Consider the following 16686-nt stretch of genomic DNA (forward strand, 5'->3'; position numbering starts at 1 on the left):
GCGTCCCCAAGCCCGGCCGAGGAATGCAGCTAGCTGGGGGTGGGGTGTCGTGGGTGTGCACCGCCGAATGCTTCTAGAAGCCTTCGATCCCATCTTCTTCAACCTGTTCGAGGGGCGAATAACCACGCCGTACCCGATGCTCAGCCCAATCATACACAACGACCCTGCAGGCTTCGTCATGCCGTGGACGACCTCATTCAGTTTGAATCTAATAGACTGAATACCACTGAATACCCACGTTACCTAATCTTGCATTCCAATACATCCATCCATCCATCCATTGGTGATGAAGCGGCACAGCATCGGCCGTGGGCATGCCATGGGACAAAATCAACCGCTTTTTCGGGCTCTGTGGCCCTCTCCCCTCCCCTCCACCGTACAGGAGCATCCATTCCTGTCTGGCCATCTAACTGATCGTCCGATTTCCTCAACCACAATCTCTCTCCCGCAATGCGACGAGTCGCACAAAGGTCTGAACATGGCACCCCTCACGCCGCAAAGGAGGCAAATCGCGGCTCTCGACATCACGGGCAGAGAGAGAAAAGAAAAAGCTATCAGGTTCGGGTGACGGATTTGTGCGGTCCACTTGATTGTCGCTTGGACCCCTTGGCAGGCAGGAACCCCGGCCAAGCAGACCAGCCAAGCACCCAAGACCAGCACCCAAGATGCCTGAGTCGTGCAGCTGACAGAATCCCCAGACTGCCAACTCAGGCGCTCCTCATCAGCCTGATTTGTCCTACGCATATCTAAGAAATCAACATCTCATCCATCCCCCAAAAACAACCTCATCTCCCCAAAACCAATGCAAAAAGGGCCGCCCGACAGGCGATGAACCCCCCATGCCACTCGGTTCACCGGGCCCATTCCTGACTCGGCAGTTGGCTAGGAACCTGGATGAACCAATAGGATCAATGCAAAGGCCGAGAGCTTGGCGATAGCAATCCATTCTCCTTCCCCTTCCGTCAAAAAGCGGACAAGCACACCCAATAATAAAAGAACAGGTAATCCTCAATGATTTGTTGTGTCTTGTCTTGCCTTGCCTATTGCTGATTGATGACTATTCTTTGCGGACGCAGCTGAATTACTATAGATTCACCACCTTCATTCATCAGGACCCTTGCCGGCCAGTTGTTTGTTCCTCTCCCTCTCGCCTCGTCCCGTCCTCGTCTCGAATTGTCAATGAGGCAGTCCGGTAACCAGAACAAAAAAAGAAAGGAATAAGGAACCAAAAATTCTCGAAATTCCATGGATGGCTTCTTCACGTGATGCGATACGCCACCATCTCAACTTCCTATCCACGGGAGGGGTGAACAGCGCAAACTTGCATATGAACATACATAGGCAGAAGATGCTTGAATCAAAACGGGTTTGCGATACGGAGGCTGGGCAGGTATTACGGAAACTGTTGTGAATGCCATCACATCACGGGTCATAGCACGCAGCCTGGGCGATCAAACCGGGTGTTCCTTCTTGATGCAAAAAGATACTGAGATATGGGTGTAGTTGTCGTCCCAAATCAGGAAAGCGCGCTGCATTTTTGTGTTTTAAAAATTCCGAACCGTTTTCGCATATCTTGATCTTCCAGCAGCAGAAGAAACGACGCCATCTTTGGGGTCGGTTGAAATCAGCCCACCGGCCCGAAAGGTGGAGACCATCTCTTATCTTTGCGTCATTTGACACAATTATTATTACCAGCGACATCTTGCTGGATGTCTGGGGTTTTCTTAGTTTATGCCATCGACAAAAAAAGGAGGATGATCAGCGCACGGGTATGGTGTGTGTGTTGCGTTTGACGACGTCAATATCACGGTACTATCCGTGTTGACATGGTTTTCTTTTTTTTTCATTACGCGTACATAAACGCTACACTTGGTGGGGAGGGGGGCGAATTCCCTGACGTACAGTACGTTTTTCTGTTTGTGTCTAGAACTTCCCCTCTTTTTTTTGATCAAATCAAGGAGCGCAAAGGGCTTCTAGAAGGAAGCTAATCAACGCTGTGCAACGGTCTGCTTTTCCGAACCAAGCATGGTGCAGTGTCGATCATCAGAGGCTTACAGCCAGCAGCTTTCGAAGGGATGGATGCTGTGATGGCATCGAACGATGGATGGGCAGATCCCCTGTCGAGAGTTCAATTGGGGTATCTGCATCGAACTTTCCACAGATTCCTTCCTTTTGGATCTTGGAGGACTTTGGTTGGCTGGCTGAGGGTGGGAAGGTTGGAGTGAGTGTCTTGTGTTTGCAGTACATTGGACATCATCGAATGCGGGCTTGCGGCAGGGCCATGTTGTTTGTCAGCTCACTTTTCCTCAGAAGAAGCCTTTCTTCTTTCTCTTTATTACACTTTGGGTTTTTCCTAGATTGCGATGCGTTACGCACTTTGCAACGCGACGCAGGTTGAATATGTTTCAAGATGCCACCATCCGCATCAGGCAAGGGTGGAACTAGACCGGCCGTGTAGATTAATTCCAGAAGGTTTCTCTTTTTGGTGTCGGCCTCATTTGTGTTTGTTTTGTGCCTGTGTGTCTGTGCTTGTGTGCTAGTGCGTGCATGTGTGTGTGTGTGTGGGTGTGTGTGTGTGCCTATTCATCAATTTCAGTGGATGGGAAGCTGCAGACGGACCTAAATGCATGAGCCATGCAGGTGCCGCAAGCCACATTTCCTGTTCGATGGTGAATGTGTGTGTGGCCGTTGCTGGCCAGTCATTGAGTTGTGGTGACGGCGAGGCCGTGATGGGAAGTCACGACCAAAGATGAGTTGTGCCTGCCTTAATCCAACCCACCCACCTGCCACTTCTGCCTATCCTATCAAAAGAGGGAGGGCTTTTCCAAACGTATGATTTGTTGGGGGGGACCGGGCACTTTCCATCTTCCTTTTTTCACCAGAAAGCTGAGCAATCATTCTATTTCAGCTCTCGCCCCGTTACGCATGCTCATACATATCACTATTTACACGTATTATGCCCTATTATGCCCGCACCTGATGTCTCTTGCCCCTCAAAGAAAGGAAGGTGACGAGTCAACCGCCCAAAATCTTCTTCATAATGACGAGCTTACCAGGATGCTATCCGATGCCCGATACCTTTGACCATCCGACACCGCTCATCCGCTCCGGTCATCGTCGGTGAGGGAGTCATCAGGTGAGCGAGAGTCCGATATCGTGGTTCACCTTGGAAAAATCGGGACGAAAGTTCATCACCAACCTCATACCCCACTAATGCCAAGACATTCCAAAAAGTTCGGATTGGGATTGCGGCTGGGGAAAGGAAGCTCATCACCTTCTATTCACCTTTCTTGCAGCATTCCATATTCTCCGATCCAAGCCACCACCTCTGAACGTGGCATGAATTTGATCAAAAGATGGAATTTCGAATGCTTGATTTCCAAGGCATGGCAATGCTACGTTATCATCTTTTTCTTCTTTTTTACCCCTTCTGCTGCTGGAAAAAGCTGACCGGGGTTTGGTGGAGAGTTTATCCACTTTTTGCCAGGGTTCTCCGGGGCTCAACCGACGAGGCTGTCAGGTTTCCGTTGACGAAATGAGGAGCTGAAAAGCAAGAGGAGTCCTTCCACTTCCGAGGCCGATGATTGCCTTGAAGATCCGAAAGGGTGTTTTCCTTGGCCTGGGGTCACCGCCGCTATTGCCGCCTTTTCTTCACCTACCTTTGCCTTGCCTCGCGCGCTCACCGACGGGATTTTCACTACTACGTGGTATTTTTCTCTTCTTAGCAAGTGCGAAGAAGGAGAAACTCTCGCTCTCTCGCTTTTTTTTTTGTTGTGTCAGTCAGATCCGATGGTCACGAGCTTGTTAGTGGCTTGTGGGAAGGATTTTCTTCTTCTGGGGTTGCTGGGGTTTCAGCGAGACGGAGGATTTTGTTCTTTTTTTCCACGGTGGCGAGGCAAGTCGTGCTGAGCCGTTGGCTGACGTTACCGATACCAAGAGCCTCGGGACAGGCCGAGGAGATTTGCGGCGATCCCGCGTTGGGTTTTTTTTTTTGGGCCCCTGTTGGCTTTGGTGGTAACTTACTTTTTCTATTTCCGATTTCTAATTCTCGATCTCTTCTTTTTTTGGACACGCTAATACACTAACCTACGTGCCTACATGCCGAGTTGTTTGGAAGTCTTCTTTGAGAAACGGATGATGTGTTGTTTTTCGTTAGCACGTTAAGGCATCCACTATGAGCCCCAGCCTTTTGGTTTTTACCCGGCTGCCGAAGCGCTATCGATTGTTTGGGACGTTGGAAGCTGTCGAAGAAGGAAACGGCCTTGTCCCTTTTTTGCCTTGCGCCTGGTGGCGGTTGCATGTTCCCTTTCAGCTGGGCCAAGCCTTGTGAGGCTCTCCAGCACGTGGGGACTGGCTGTGGATTATTGGAGCCGTTGTTGGGGCCGCTGCTGGAGCACAGTTGGAGCATCACTGGAACCACTGGGGTCGCTGCTGGAGCCATCGCTGGACCCGCTGGAGCTTGTTGCACAAAAGTTCCGTCCACGTCTGTCTTGTGGATGGCGGGGTCACAGCGCAAACTTTCGGCAATCATCAGTGACCACACCGACGAGAAGCAGAAACCCACCGTCGACGAGTGTTTTCAGTGGGTTTCAGTTGGCCTAGAAGGCTCGGCATCCGGGCGGGGGGGGGGCAGTTCTCCATCACTATCCCCTCTCTTGAATTCGAATTTGAACATGTTTTTTATGTTTACCTGGAGACAAGTGGATGTAGCAAGCATCAACAGACTTTGAATTTCTCGGGACCTTTGACCGCGAACCGCCGTCCTCGGCAATTCTGCCCAATGGTCCTTTGGTAGTAGGGGAAAGGGCCGTTTGCAAATGCCTGTCTCGAACCATATTCAAGTCAACAATTACTCCTGTCTCGGAGCAGAGACTTTTCGCACACACAAATAGAAAAACAGAAAGCAAGGAGATTCTGGTGGAGTTTTTGTCGAGCTGCAATGCTTCCCCCGGAAACCAGGTGTCTCAAGCGATCTGCGTGCTTTTTGGCTCTGTCTTTGGATGTGATCCAGAATGGTCTCTTATATAATGCGCACCAGGTATAGGGGGGAAGGGGAAGGGTATCATTCGCCATCATCCGCCATCATCCGCGGGCTGGGCTATTATGACTGGCGCTATCCACTTTATGGGCCGCTCGCTGCTGGTTTGTCTTTGTTTTCAATCTATGTGTTGTATCAAAACCCCGCGAGGGGTGGTGCTGGTGGTTGAGGAGCCGAGAAAGTTTACCAGCTTCCTGATTAGGAAGGGGGGATCCGGGGGGTAGGGGGGCTGCGCGGGGGGTTCGATTCGCCCTTTCGGAGTGTCCCAGAGAGAAGAAAAGAAGGGAAGGAAAAACAGGCGAACCGGAGGTGATCCGGAGGGCAATGGAGTTACGAGCGAGGCGGGGTGGTTTCTTCTCTCGGTTGACCGTCTCCGGTTCGGAGTTTGGGAAATGGGGGTTTGGGGTGGTGCTGAGGATGACAATGGCGGTGATATCACTTTACACGTGCTGTCTTGTCTGATGTGACACGGGGCAGTGATTTGCAAAGTTGCATCTTTCTCAACGGTTGCTCTGGATGATGCCGAACCATGGTTGAGAGTGAAGAAGAGGCTTGGAAGAATGGGAAAAATAGATGGACGGCCGGTTGTGAGTGTGTGAGAACCTGCCCTTTTGGCGGGTTGATCTGCGGTTTGTTGGTATTTGCAAGTGCATATCATTCACATCGTATTGTCAAAGGATGACACGTGCTCGCCATCATCGTCTCTAATCACCGATCATCGATGGCAGGGCGGGCGGGGGGCAACAGTAGATCAAGATGGCATCATCATGCGTTTATTTTATTTTCCTTGCTGCGATATTGTTCGCTTTCGATGGAGGGCTGGAAGGGGAAGGGGAATGGCCGAGTAGCATCCCGTTGCTCGCCACGGTTGAACCCCTTTCGCATGTCGATGTTTCGGTGGTAGTGGTTGGTATGGTCCCAAGCGTAGGTGAGCAAGATGTTTCGACTCGGCAATGTTTGATGATGAACCTCTCCTATCGTGTAGGTATGTGGTCCATGCTCGATCCAGTGATGGGAGACGAGACAGAGAACGTGGGATTACTACATTGTGAAGAGAGAGCGATGATGAGGCCAAGCTATTCCTACAACACTAGTAGACTGCCGCAAAAGGATGGTATATATGGGTACGGGTTTTGTTGTTCTCTCCCTCTCCCCGTACCAACATCTCGCTAGCCCCGTGGTGGTGATATATCGGAGACGGGATTCACAAGTTTCGGTAATTGAAGCGCTCGAGCAACAAGGGCGCAGATGAACTTTTTGCTGCCCCATATGTGAAAGTTAGATTCTGTCACTTTTTTTTTGGTTTCGTGAGAGACCGGACCCGGGGGTTGCTTGCTTGCTGCGACGGCGGAGGGGAGTTTCCAGGTTGGGAAGGAGGTTAAGGGCCGTACTGGCCGTGTGTGGACCGGTAGATGAACACGTGCTTTTTTGGATGAAGGGGGGTATGGGGGAACTGATAGGAGGAATGTTGGTAAACATGGCTATTGGTTAGGAGGTTGGGGGGGGGGGGACGAACGGCGTGCGATGTGCAGTGGTGATAGGTGCGGATGGGAGCTGGGAGTTGGTTGGATGAATTGGAGACAACAAGGCAGGGAGAGATCATCGTTTGGGGGACTGTTTTGGGGTGGAAAGGGGAGAGGGATGCATGATGGTGGTGGTGAGGGTGACAGTCGTGATGGTGGCTGCCGCGTGGTTATGTTCGATCTTCTTCGGTTTGGGGGGGTCTTTTGCGGGGCAACAGAAAGGATGATAAGGGGCCGGGGATGTCGATCTTGGATGTGATTATGTCTGTGAGGTGGTAGATGTGATAGTATCTGCTTCTGGGGGAGGGTGGCATATGCGGAGGGAACATATGAGGTAGGTTTTGCGATTGTGTGCATGATCAGTGATGGGATGCGTATGACCGAGGTTCCTTCGATCGCCTTGAAAAGAAATGAGCAGATTGCCTAGGTTGGGAGGTAAGCATCTTGAACAGTGTGAATTAACAGGTGTTGAGCATGTTACCAAAGACAGTGGGTAAGCACCCTTGATGAACTTTTCTTTTGCTCGGATTATTGTTGTCTGGTAGGATCGAGATCGTAACGGTTTGATGGGGGGTTGCTCTTGTTGTATGGAGCCATTGAGGACCTTGATAGGTAGACAATTACAAGGGGGTGTTTGCTTGGAATTTCTCTTGGCTTGGGTTTTTTGGGAAGGTTGAACAGGAAGTGAGGAGGAAGGAAGCAACGGGCATATTGCCTTGTCTTGACATTATTCGTTACGAGTCCAACTCATATGATCCTTTGTTCGCATCGGTCTTTTAGTTGGAAGGTGAGCCAGTTCGCAATGGAGCCAGATGGAGAAGATGAGCAAAAAAGGTGGATAACTTGAGACGTGTCCGTGTAACATCTTGCATTGCAGGCGGGACTGGATCCGAGTGAGAAGAGCAAGATTCTTTGACTAGAAGGGGGTTACGACTGCGACAACAGTGACGGGGCAATATGCGGAGATGGGAAGCGGGATGAGATTGGGGCGAGTGTGGGATCAGTGGTCGGCGATTATATGCCTGCCAGACCAGTTGCCACAGGATGGGAGATGGATGGCATGTGTTGGTGCTATCGTTATGCAAGACGCCTGCAAGTCGCTGTGGGATGGCTGGATGGGAAGGCGTTGGGAGGGCCCTTTGTGAGACATGTGGCTGCTACTCATGGCTTGGAGTCCGTCTTTGGCTGTCATTATTGGGGGTTTGGCTGGCTGTGACATGATCAGGAAAAGGGCAAAGGGGGTTTCTGGAAGGTGAGGTGTCGAGATGCTATGAGTTGAAGAGAACGGGCATTTGTGGTATGTTTCTAAGGAATATGAAGAAGATACGTGGGCAGTAGGGGACTACGGATTATCTGAAACTCGTGGGACAGGCTCAACTTGGTAGTGGTAGGTTATACTTTATGGCCGTCAGAACGTGAAGATGTAGCAGATAGGTCTTTGCCAAGGAATCTTCCGGCCCTCTCTTGAGACTGCCTATATAGGTACTAAGGTAGTCGGTGTCGAATCTACCAGTCTTGTTTTGGAGGCCACTTTGTTTCCATTCCTAACTTTTAACCGAGAGAATCAACATCAAAATTTCACCCATCTTATGTTACCTGCCTATCCAATTGCTCAATATACACGATCTTTCTATCCTTCAGGCATTTTCTAATTGTGAAAGAGGCGCGTGGTGTATGATATAATTTACATCGGAACTTTATTACTTAGGTATCGGGAGTCTAAAACATGGTCCGGTCATAGAGAAGGTAGACATCACTGTTCTGAGCTCCTCGGTCATGGATTAGACCTTTTATGTGCTTATAGTAAATCGATCAGGTAGGTATGTCATCAGTTAAGGATTAGAAACGAGGTGAATAAACTTTTAAAAAAAAAAAAAAAAGGGAATTTGCTAGACTAGGATATAGCAGCTTATCTATCCTCTCTTACTAACCTTCACAGACCCTCTTTCTCTTTTCGACTTCCGAAGACTACAATAACACCATTCCCTGTTGTTATTTCTTTCCACTCCCTTCTCACAATCTAGCCCCAACGAATAAAGTTTGGATTCCCCGGATAATTCCGCACTTTTGTCTCTTCCACTACCTACTGCCTGCCTTTCATCACCCAACACATCTCACTCTACCCATGTCACGAAGAAGACGGAGTAGTCAGTATACTTACCATACTTACCAACATCACCACCCAAGTACACAACCCCGCCATAAAACTCAGAGAAGAACCCATATCCGTAATCTTGTAGTATATATTCTCTAAATTCTAACCTCCACTCACTCTATACCCTTCTCCCACCTCTATATATCCCCGTCCCATCCCTAAAACACCAAATCCCCCTCCCACCCCAACCCTCTCCCTCTACCCCTACCCCTTTCCACTCCCTTCAACCACCTCCCCGCCTCCTCCCTAACCCTCCTTTCCACCACCCCCTCCACCAACGGAACAAACCTAACCCCCTTCCTCTCCTGCGGTTTATTCCCCTGCTGCGTCCCCTGCGTAGAAGTAAATCCACTACTCCCCCCCAGCGTCCTCCCCAACGCACTACCACCCAACCCCGCCATCTTCACCTCCACAAACCCCTCCCCGACTACAACCCAGTCCCTTCTCACGTCATTGACGATCTGCTTGCTGAACATCCCTACCCTTGGGTTACTCCCAACTGTCAAGGACGACACCGATGTTGAGCCCATCGGGGAAGTGGTCATGGAGGTAAGGGTTGTTAATGTTTCATCCAGCTCCTCCATCACCTCCCCCAACTCGTCAGCTGAGTTGGCCGAGTTGTACAAGTAACAAACCAGGCTAGGTTTGAGCATATTAACCAGCCTGAGCAGCACAGCCAAAACATGCCGCTGCTCAAGTCTTGTCTGGCTAGATAACGACTTGACAATCTTCACCAACGATCCCAAAAGTGTGATCGCGTGAGAAATATCCTCATCACCCGTAAACTCCCTCGCACAACCGGGCCCCTCTGGCAAAAGGATACCCCCCAGCGCAGTGACATAAACCTCAAGCAAAACCCAACTGTTGCCCTCCTGACATGCAGCCTGCACAACAGCCGGTAGCATAAACTCCAGCATAAACGACCGAACATGCCCATTCTCAGTCATTGCCCTGGCGAGAATCGTCGTCTCCGACTCAAGCCTGTTATTCCCAATGGCAACCTTGAAATTATTCCACAGGTAATGAAACAGCTGCGGCACCGCAGTCGAATCCTTCTCTCCTAGCCGCACACCATAAGCAATGATACCGGCGGTGTGCAACTGGGGATCCTGCAAGCCAGGCGAGTAATCCAGACTTGGCTGAGTAAAAAACTGATCCGGGGGGCAGATCCCCACGCCGTGGGATTTGATCAGAGAGATCACCTGTCGAACAAAAGAGATGTACCGCTCGTGTTCTTGCTGGCTGTTGTTGTTGTTGTTGTTGTTGTTGTTGTCTAGACGGAGAAAGGCGAGGTCTTCCTTGATTTTTTGCATAGCCAACTGGAGGATCTTGGAGAACTCCTCGCGATGTTCTTTGGCTTTTTGGAGCCCGGCTTCTCGGAGGGTTTTGCGCATGTAGTAGATTGCAGCGGCAAAGTAATCTAGGTTGGCGTTGTAGTTTGGCGAGGAACCGACCGAGACGGCGATCCGTTCGAGGAAGGGGAAGCCCCGGGTCTTGAGGACCTCGGCGAGGTAGTTCTCGTAGCAGAGGAACCTGTGGGGTTTGAGGACTGAGAGAACCCATAACCCTAGCATGCTGAGGCCGAGGTCCTTAAAGTCAAAGATGGAGTTTTTGAGCAGGGTGGCGATGAACAGGGGCAGGTACTTTCTGTCCTGGGTGTTCAACCTCTTGGGCAGGTCGGAAAACATCGAGTGTTTCCCAGGGATGAAGTAAGCCGAAAGGGGCGTGACCCGGTTGTTGACGAGCCGGGAAGCAACCCTTGCCCCTACGGTCACGACCTTTTCGACGCAGGATGCCTGTTTTGTTTGTCTCCCAAAAGACTTTGGTTGAGGGAGGCCCATGACGGTGCGGGCCATCCAGAAGAAGTCTCTTGTCAAGTTCTCGTTGATCCACAACACAGCCTCCTCGACGTGACCACTGTCTGCGTTCTCTGCTTCCATAAAGTCGCTCGAGTAGTGCTCCTCGGACGCCTCATCAATACGGCCCATGAAGTGGTCGAGGGTGTCGATAGCCACACGCAGAATGCCCCAGTCAACGCCAAGAGTCTGGAAGTCGAGGCTTGTGAATGTTTTTTGTAATTGCGCTGGATAAAACTGTCAGTCAAGACCTCAAAGAAGCCACCAAGCGAACCAACTTACGTGTATTCAACCCGTAAATCGCTGCCTCCAGCGAAGGAGCCCGCTGCAAAACATCCAACGAGGCTTTGAGACAAACAAACAACACATCCAACGCCGTAGTCTTGTTCTTGGCAATCATCTCATCCTTCATCTCCTTTGTAATACCTGCCATCATCTCGCTCGACAGGTCACGGAATTGCTGCTCAATATCCGAGGCCGCCGACAGATACTGGTCCAGGATTTGGTTGAACACGTTGTTCCGCCACGACCTGAACGGCTCAAATGCTGCACGGCCTTCATTCTTGGCTATCACGAACCGAGCAAGCTGGTTCCAGGCCCGAACATTAATCAAGCAAGCCTCCTTGTGAGCGCTTGCTGGAGTGACCAGCTTCTCGATAAGATGGACACCCGGCCGTAGATCTGGCGGGGCAACCCAGAACAGGGTGCAGAGGAGATCGTGATGGTTGCGGAGGGCAGCGAGATCATGCTGGTGAATTGTGCATTCCTTGAGGTACTGCCGGTTATGGTTCGGCAGTGTCCTGGCCACAAGATTCCTAATATCGTTTGTCCGTTCAAGTTGCTTGAGCCTCTGAATAGCCAAGGCCAGCAGCTTGATGAAGATGTGAAAGCACCGGTCATCTGGCTCTATCATGAGTGAAGGACTGCGATCAAGCTCCTCCAAAAACTGTGGAGACTTGTACACCTCCTCGTTCCTGAGGTTCTCCAAATTTTGCGAACCGAAAAAGTCGAAGATTGTGCCAATGATAGTAGTACACTTCCGCCAACCCCATTGCTGAACCAGGAAGTGACATCTGGCCACAAGAGCGCGGCAGTACTCGTTGAAGCTGGGTGGCTGTCGAGGGTTCGACTTGTACAGCCCAAAGACGCGGTCCATGAGCTTGCGAGGCAGTAGCCAACCCTCGATAGGGGCTGTCTTTCTCATGCCAGAAATGAGAATACCGGAATCGTCAATCTCAGTCAGCGGCAGCAAGGTAAACATGTCCCGCCAAAGGGTCTCAAAGGCTTGCGCATCCTGACCGGACGCCGCCCCATTGCTGAGCTGGGCAGCGTGGACAATATCCCAGAAACCACTCCTTGGAATATTGGCGTTCTCCAGCACTCTCATCAACACCACCCAACAATGGACGAGGACACGGTCCGATCGAACACCGCGTTCCCTGAATGAAAGACGCTGCAAGTCGCCATATAGGTCCCGCAAGTCTTCTAACCCAAGGTTCAAAAGACGCGTCACAGTGGCCGAAGCCAACTTCTTGAGCAGATCCTCAACTTTCATAGCTTGCATCAAGTTGACACCCGCCCGGGATATCGAGCGCACCGCGAGCAATGCCACACAAAAGCGAGATGCAACCTCTACGCTATCAATCTTGTTTCGGCCAGGGACATCGCCCAGGTTGACAGACCCCCACCGAGTGACGAAGCTGCTGAATACTTCCAGACATCGCGACACAAAAGCCTTTTCTCGAAGCTCATCGTCAATGCTCATCGACTCCAAGATGTACCTGACAATGAAATCAGCCGCCTCAACTGGCTTCTGCCCGTCCAAAACAGCTTCCGCCGGGTCAGCTGCCAGTTGGTCAGAAACCCAATCGACCAATATTCCGAGTTCCGACGAGGTCTGATCGTTCCAGATGCTCCACCTGAGCGTCTGCTGGTCAAAAACGAAACAGGTGGAGGCCTTTTGGTGGCGGATCCTCTCAGCTAGTGAAGGCTCGACTGCTTTTCGGACAAATCCACGGCCGAGGAGTGTGCTCTCATGGAAGAACACACCCATGTCAAGCGGGAAGATGTCAAAGTGCTGGGTATAATGACTGCCATATGGACCCAACCCCTGAAGCTTGTTCGCCGCCTGATCAATCTGCTGCTGCTGCTGCTGCTGTTGCTGTTCAACAACGGCGAAAGCAGCAGGTAAAGGATCATTTGCAAGGGTATATTGGGGAGCTTCCGTATCGATTTGTTGCGGCCGTTGCCTTTTCCGATACCTCGACTTTGAGCTCTTTTTAGGCGTTCTTGCTGATCCAGGAGCAGGTTCCGGAACAGTTGTCTCATCTTCACTTTGATGGGCCAGCTCTTGAAGTGTGAAATCCGCACCCAAGGCCCGACCAAGCCCATCTGTTGCTGGTAGATTCAACACAGCCCCAGCTCTTCTGTAGTAGGCATCAAGTTTCCGCTTTCTGGCCGCTAGTCGCTGTCGTTTATCCTCATCTTCATCTTCTTCCAACTGAGCGGGTCGGAACTGTGGCTCGCGATCTGGCACATTTTTCCTTGGTGGCGGTTTGGGTCGAGAGATGGAGGGTGTTCGAGCTAGCTCACAAGGTGCTGGAATAGATTCCACCGTCACGAATGAGTCAAAACCACTTTGCCTGATCAACTTGCGAGAAACAGGGGTACCAGAGGCAGGGGGTCTTTTAGGTGTTGGGTTTTTCGAGATTTCTCTCAGGGCTGGCCTGGGCTTCGGTCGCGGTGCTCGACTTACAACCGGAGCCGTAACCCTAGGCTTTGTCTTACCAGACTTCCAATCCTGAAGAGTTGACAGTGCGTCAACATTGTCCCTGCGGTTGGCCAAGCGGATACTCTTCTGTGTTGGACTATCCTTTCCGAGATCTGGCCTTTTGCGGACAGTACGTGCAGCTATCTTGATAAACTTGGGAGCATCGGGTTCTAGAACATCGAGAATACTGAGCAAGGGCGGTGTTGCTGCCCTTTTTCGAGTGCTGTGTTTCGCTGAAGTAGCATTTCCTTCCCGTCTTCGCTTCGCTGACGCCTTTCTGGAATATGTCGAGGGTGAGGATCTCGATGGACCAAGAGCCTGCGTAATTCTGGGCTGCCGCATATGTTGACCAGGAAGCCCTTTGAAAACAGACTTTCCGGTGGTGCTTTTCTGTTTCTTTGCCCTTTTGGACGTGTTGAAAGAACCGGATCGCCTCTTGTTGCCGGGAAGCATCCAGTCGACAAAATCTTCCTCAATCACGGAACCTGCATCATCTTCGATGATCAACACATTCTCGGTATCTGACAAGGACCTTTCCGTTGTCAAAGTAGGTCTTTGAGCCGGCGGGCTATCCGAATCATCCGAGTCATCGAATAATGGGAACTGTGTTGATACAGGCGGTCTACTTTGAGTACTTGGTTTCGGGAGTGCCACGCCCTTCCTGAATGGCTGCTCAACCAAAGGTTCAGGACTTCGTCGTGCTTGTCGAGCAGGTTTCTGCTGATTATTTGCTTGATTCAACCTCAACCATGAGGCTGGAAGAACCCCGCGAATTCTTTTGCTGGTTTCGCGAATCACATCGGAGTCGCTCTCAGAGCTGTGTCGGGAGCGAACTGACTCAGCATCGCTGCCTTCGCCCTCGTCATTCTCGTTGATCATGATTGGAGAGCCGGGGGTTGGAGTACGGGTCCTAGATCTATTGTTAATGTCTGGAGGAGACGATGATACATCATAGACCACAGGCGGCAGAATGATAGGTGGAACCACTCTCCGCTGAGGTGAAGATCCAGGAGATGAGTCCAGCACAGTCCTCAGCCTTTTCCTGGCGGACAACAGGCCGGAGAGTTGACGTTTAAGCTTCCGTGGCCGACCCCTTTTCCTCGGGCCTGGTTGAAGCCTGTCCAGAGGCGGAAATTCCTCATCATTAGAAAGGCTGGTGGCGTCCGTCTGTGTGCTGGGGGTTTGCTGACTACTAGTCGGCAAGTGGTGGGTTGGAGACGGTTTTGATGTAGAAGGAGAGAGAGCCAGTTCATCGTTGTCATTGTCAAACAACAAGGGGCCGCTTTCTTCGGTATCTTGAAGCAGACCTCGTCCACTGGCCTCCTGACTGTCCTCCTCAGCTTGGTACTCCTGCTCTTGAGAATCATCCTCGTCGGCGGCCCTCCGGGCTGACTGGGACGCCTGTTCAACTCTGATGGGTTTTACGCCATGTGACTTCATGAAACTTGTGTACCGGACATTTTCAATCATGTATGGGTGCTGCTGAATAGGTTTTCGTGGTCTCAAAGAGCGCTCCAGCCGAACAGCAGTTCTCCGGGCCAGCTCATCGCCATCATCTGCCGGTATTTCGCGGTTTTGTGGCGAACTGGGAGCGGCATGGGACCGTAACGGGGATCCGGGAGGGGTTGGCGTCCTGGAAAGGATGCTCGGAGGCGAAGAAAGCGGCGAAAGAGAGGACGATGTAGTCACTCGGACATAGCCAGTAGATATCTCGTCCTCCAAGAACTCTTGTTGATTCGTAATGGCCTCGGTAGACTCATGCGAGTGCTCTGGTTCAAGCCTTCGGTAGGTTCCATCGTTCGGAGCGGTAGGAAGTGGTATTGAAATCTTCGGCTTCGGTTTGGGGGCTGGCTTCGCTATCGGTGATGATAGTTTTTGTGTTTGGAAAACAAAAGACGACGCGGGGGCTGGCGAGGAGCCTGGAAAGTCCCAAATATCACCATTTTTCTGGGGTTGGGCAGCACGTTGTTCAACCGTTGTGGTGGCTACGGCTGTAGTCGCTGCTGCATCTGCAGGTATGTCTGTCGAGGTACTAGTTCCGAGGTCAAGGTCAGGAATCTCGAGGTCGCTGTAGTTGTCGTCATCGAAGTTGTCGTCGTCCGAGTCTGGTACCTCTCCGAGTTCCCTCCAGTTTCTCATGGCTTCGTATGGTCATGTCCGTAGGATTTGATGCATCATGGTCTTCTGCTCCCTGGAAACCATCAAGTGTTACTGAAGTACGGATCACGTTCATCAATGTTGAATGAGACGCGTAAACTGGTCCCAAAACGCGACGTGATGCCAACGGTGGGGCTCTCAGCACTGGCCACCGCGTTTGTGAGTGCCGTTTTGCACTTGGGCTGGTAGCAGAAACGGTGAAACAAGTCCGTATTGGGCCCGTAATTACGCTCACAATATACACCGTCCGTTTTTTTTGGCGAGAGGCCACTCCGTTGACATGCAAAACCGATCTTGATCCATTCATAGTGGTGGTGAAGAGCCATTCTCAGCCACAACTTATTGCCAACATGGGCGCCCAAGGGAAATTCTTTACAATCGCTGCGGTGGTGGCCCTCGGGATAGCAAATGGTAGGGCGTTCTGATTTGATGAAAGCATAACATCGGACTAAGAAACAATAGGATACTACACATTCAACCCGAGCTTGAAAGAAGCCAAGGAGAAAGCAGACGGAACATATCTCAGGTATGGGACCAGGAGAACTTGTGTGATTGACCAATGCTCATGTTAATAGTAAAACTTTGGAGAACCAAGACGCTCAGAAGAAGACTGCTAGTCAAGAGGACAAGAAGTCAACGAGTCAATGAGGGGCACTTGTTGAGAAATGACTGAAGGGCAGACACGAAAGATCTCATGATAAATTATACAGATACTCCTTGACAAATAGCTCCTCCTCTCATCATTTGCTCTCCTTTAACAAGAAGGTTCTCTTCCAACGTGCAACCTCTTGAGATGTCTAGCGGGCTGGCTGGAGTTGCTAGCTCCAGAACTTGTTAAGAGCAGCTCTCAGAATTTGAGTGGATCGATTTCGTCACAGTGCAAATGGCACCTCGTTACGTCAATTCCCCTCCTCGGGCGGGGCGGAAAATGCCAAGAGCCCTGTTAGTTGCAATTAAGCGGGGAGTCCAGGACCAGGGCCCCCAATCAGACCACTTCGAATTCCGAACTGGAAGGCCATCTGCCCGAAAAAAAGCTCGTCTGTGCATGACTTCACACATCACACAAAACAACGTCGACGAAGGAGCTCCAGGCCGCACGCCGCGCCGGTTACCCAATTAGACCCATCTCCTTTCCCCCACCAGCGTCGAATTTCCATCTTCCTACTCTCGCCCCGTCCGACCTCTTC

General features: G+C 51.1%; 2 protein-coding genes across 2 annotated transcripts; one reads left to right on the forward strand and one right to left on the reverse strand.

Annotated features, from left to right (window-relative positions):
- Window positions 1–8874: 8874 nt before the first annotated feature.
- Window positions 8875–15977, reverse strand: QC762_605460 (uncharacterized protein; the record flags this gene model as incomplete). Its single annotated transcript, XM_062892237.1, has 2 exons — window positions 10855–15977; window positions 8875–10799 (listed from the first exon to the last, which is right to left on the reverse strand). Exons 1-2 carry the CDS (start codon window positions 15479–15481, stop codon window positions 8875–8877), a joined length of 6552 nt encoding a protein of 2183 aa, XP_062740326.1. The 5' UTR covers window positions 15482–15977.
- QC762_605470 (uncharacterized protein) lies at window positions 15723–16147 on the forward strand (the record flags this gene model as incomplete). The annotated part of the gene is made up of 3 exons (XM_062892238.1): window positions 15723–15910; window positions 15962–16025; window positions 16075–16147. The coding sequence occupies exons 1-3, from the start codon at window positions 15850–15852 to the stop codon at window positions 16145–16147; spliced, it is 198 nt and encodes a 65-aa protein (XP_062740327.1). The 5' UTR covers window positions 15723–15849.
- Between the last annotated feature and the right edge of the window lie 539 nt (window positions 16148–16686).

Source organism: Podospora pseudocomata, chromosome 6, assembly GCF_035222375.1.
Source record: "Podospora pseudocomata strain CBS 415.72m chromosome 6, whole genome shotgun sequence".
Taxonomy (NCBI): domain Eukaryota; kingdom Fungi; phylum Ascomycota; class Sordariomycetes; order Sordariales; family Podosporaceae; genus Podospora; species Podospora pseudocomata.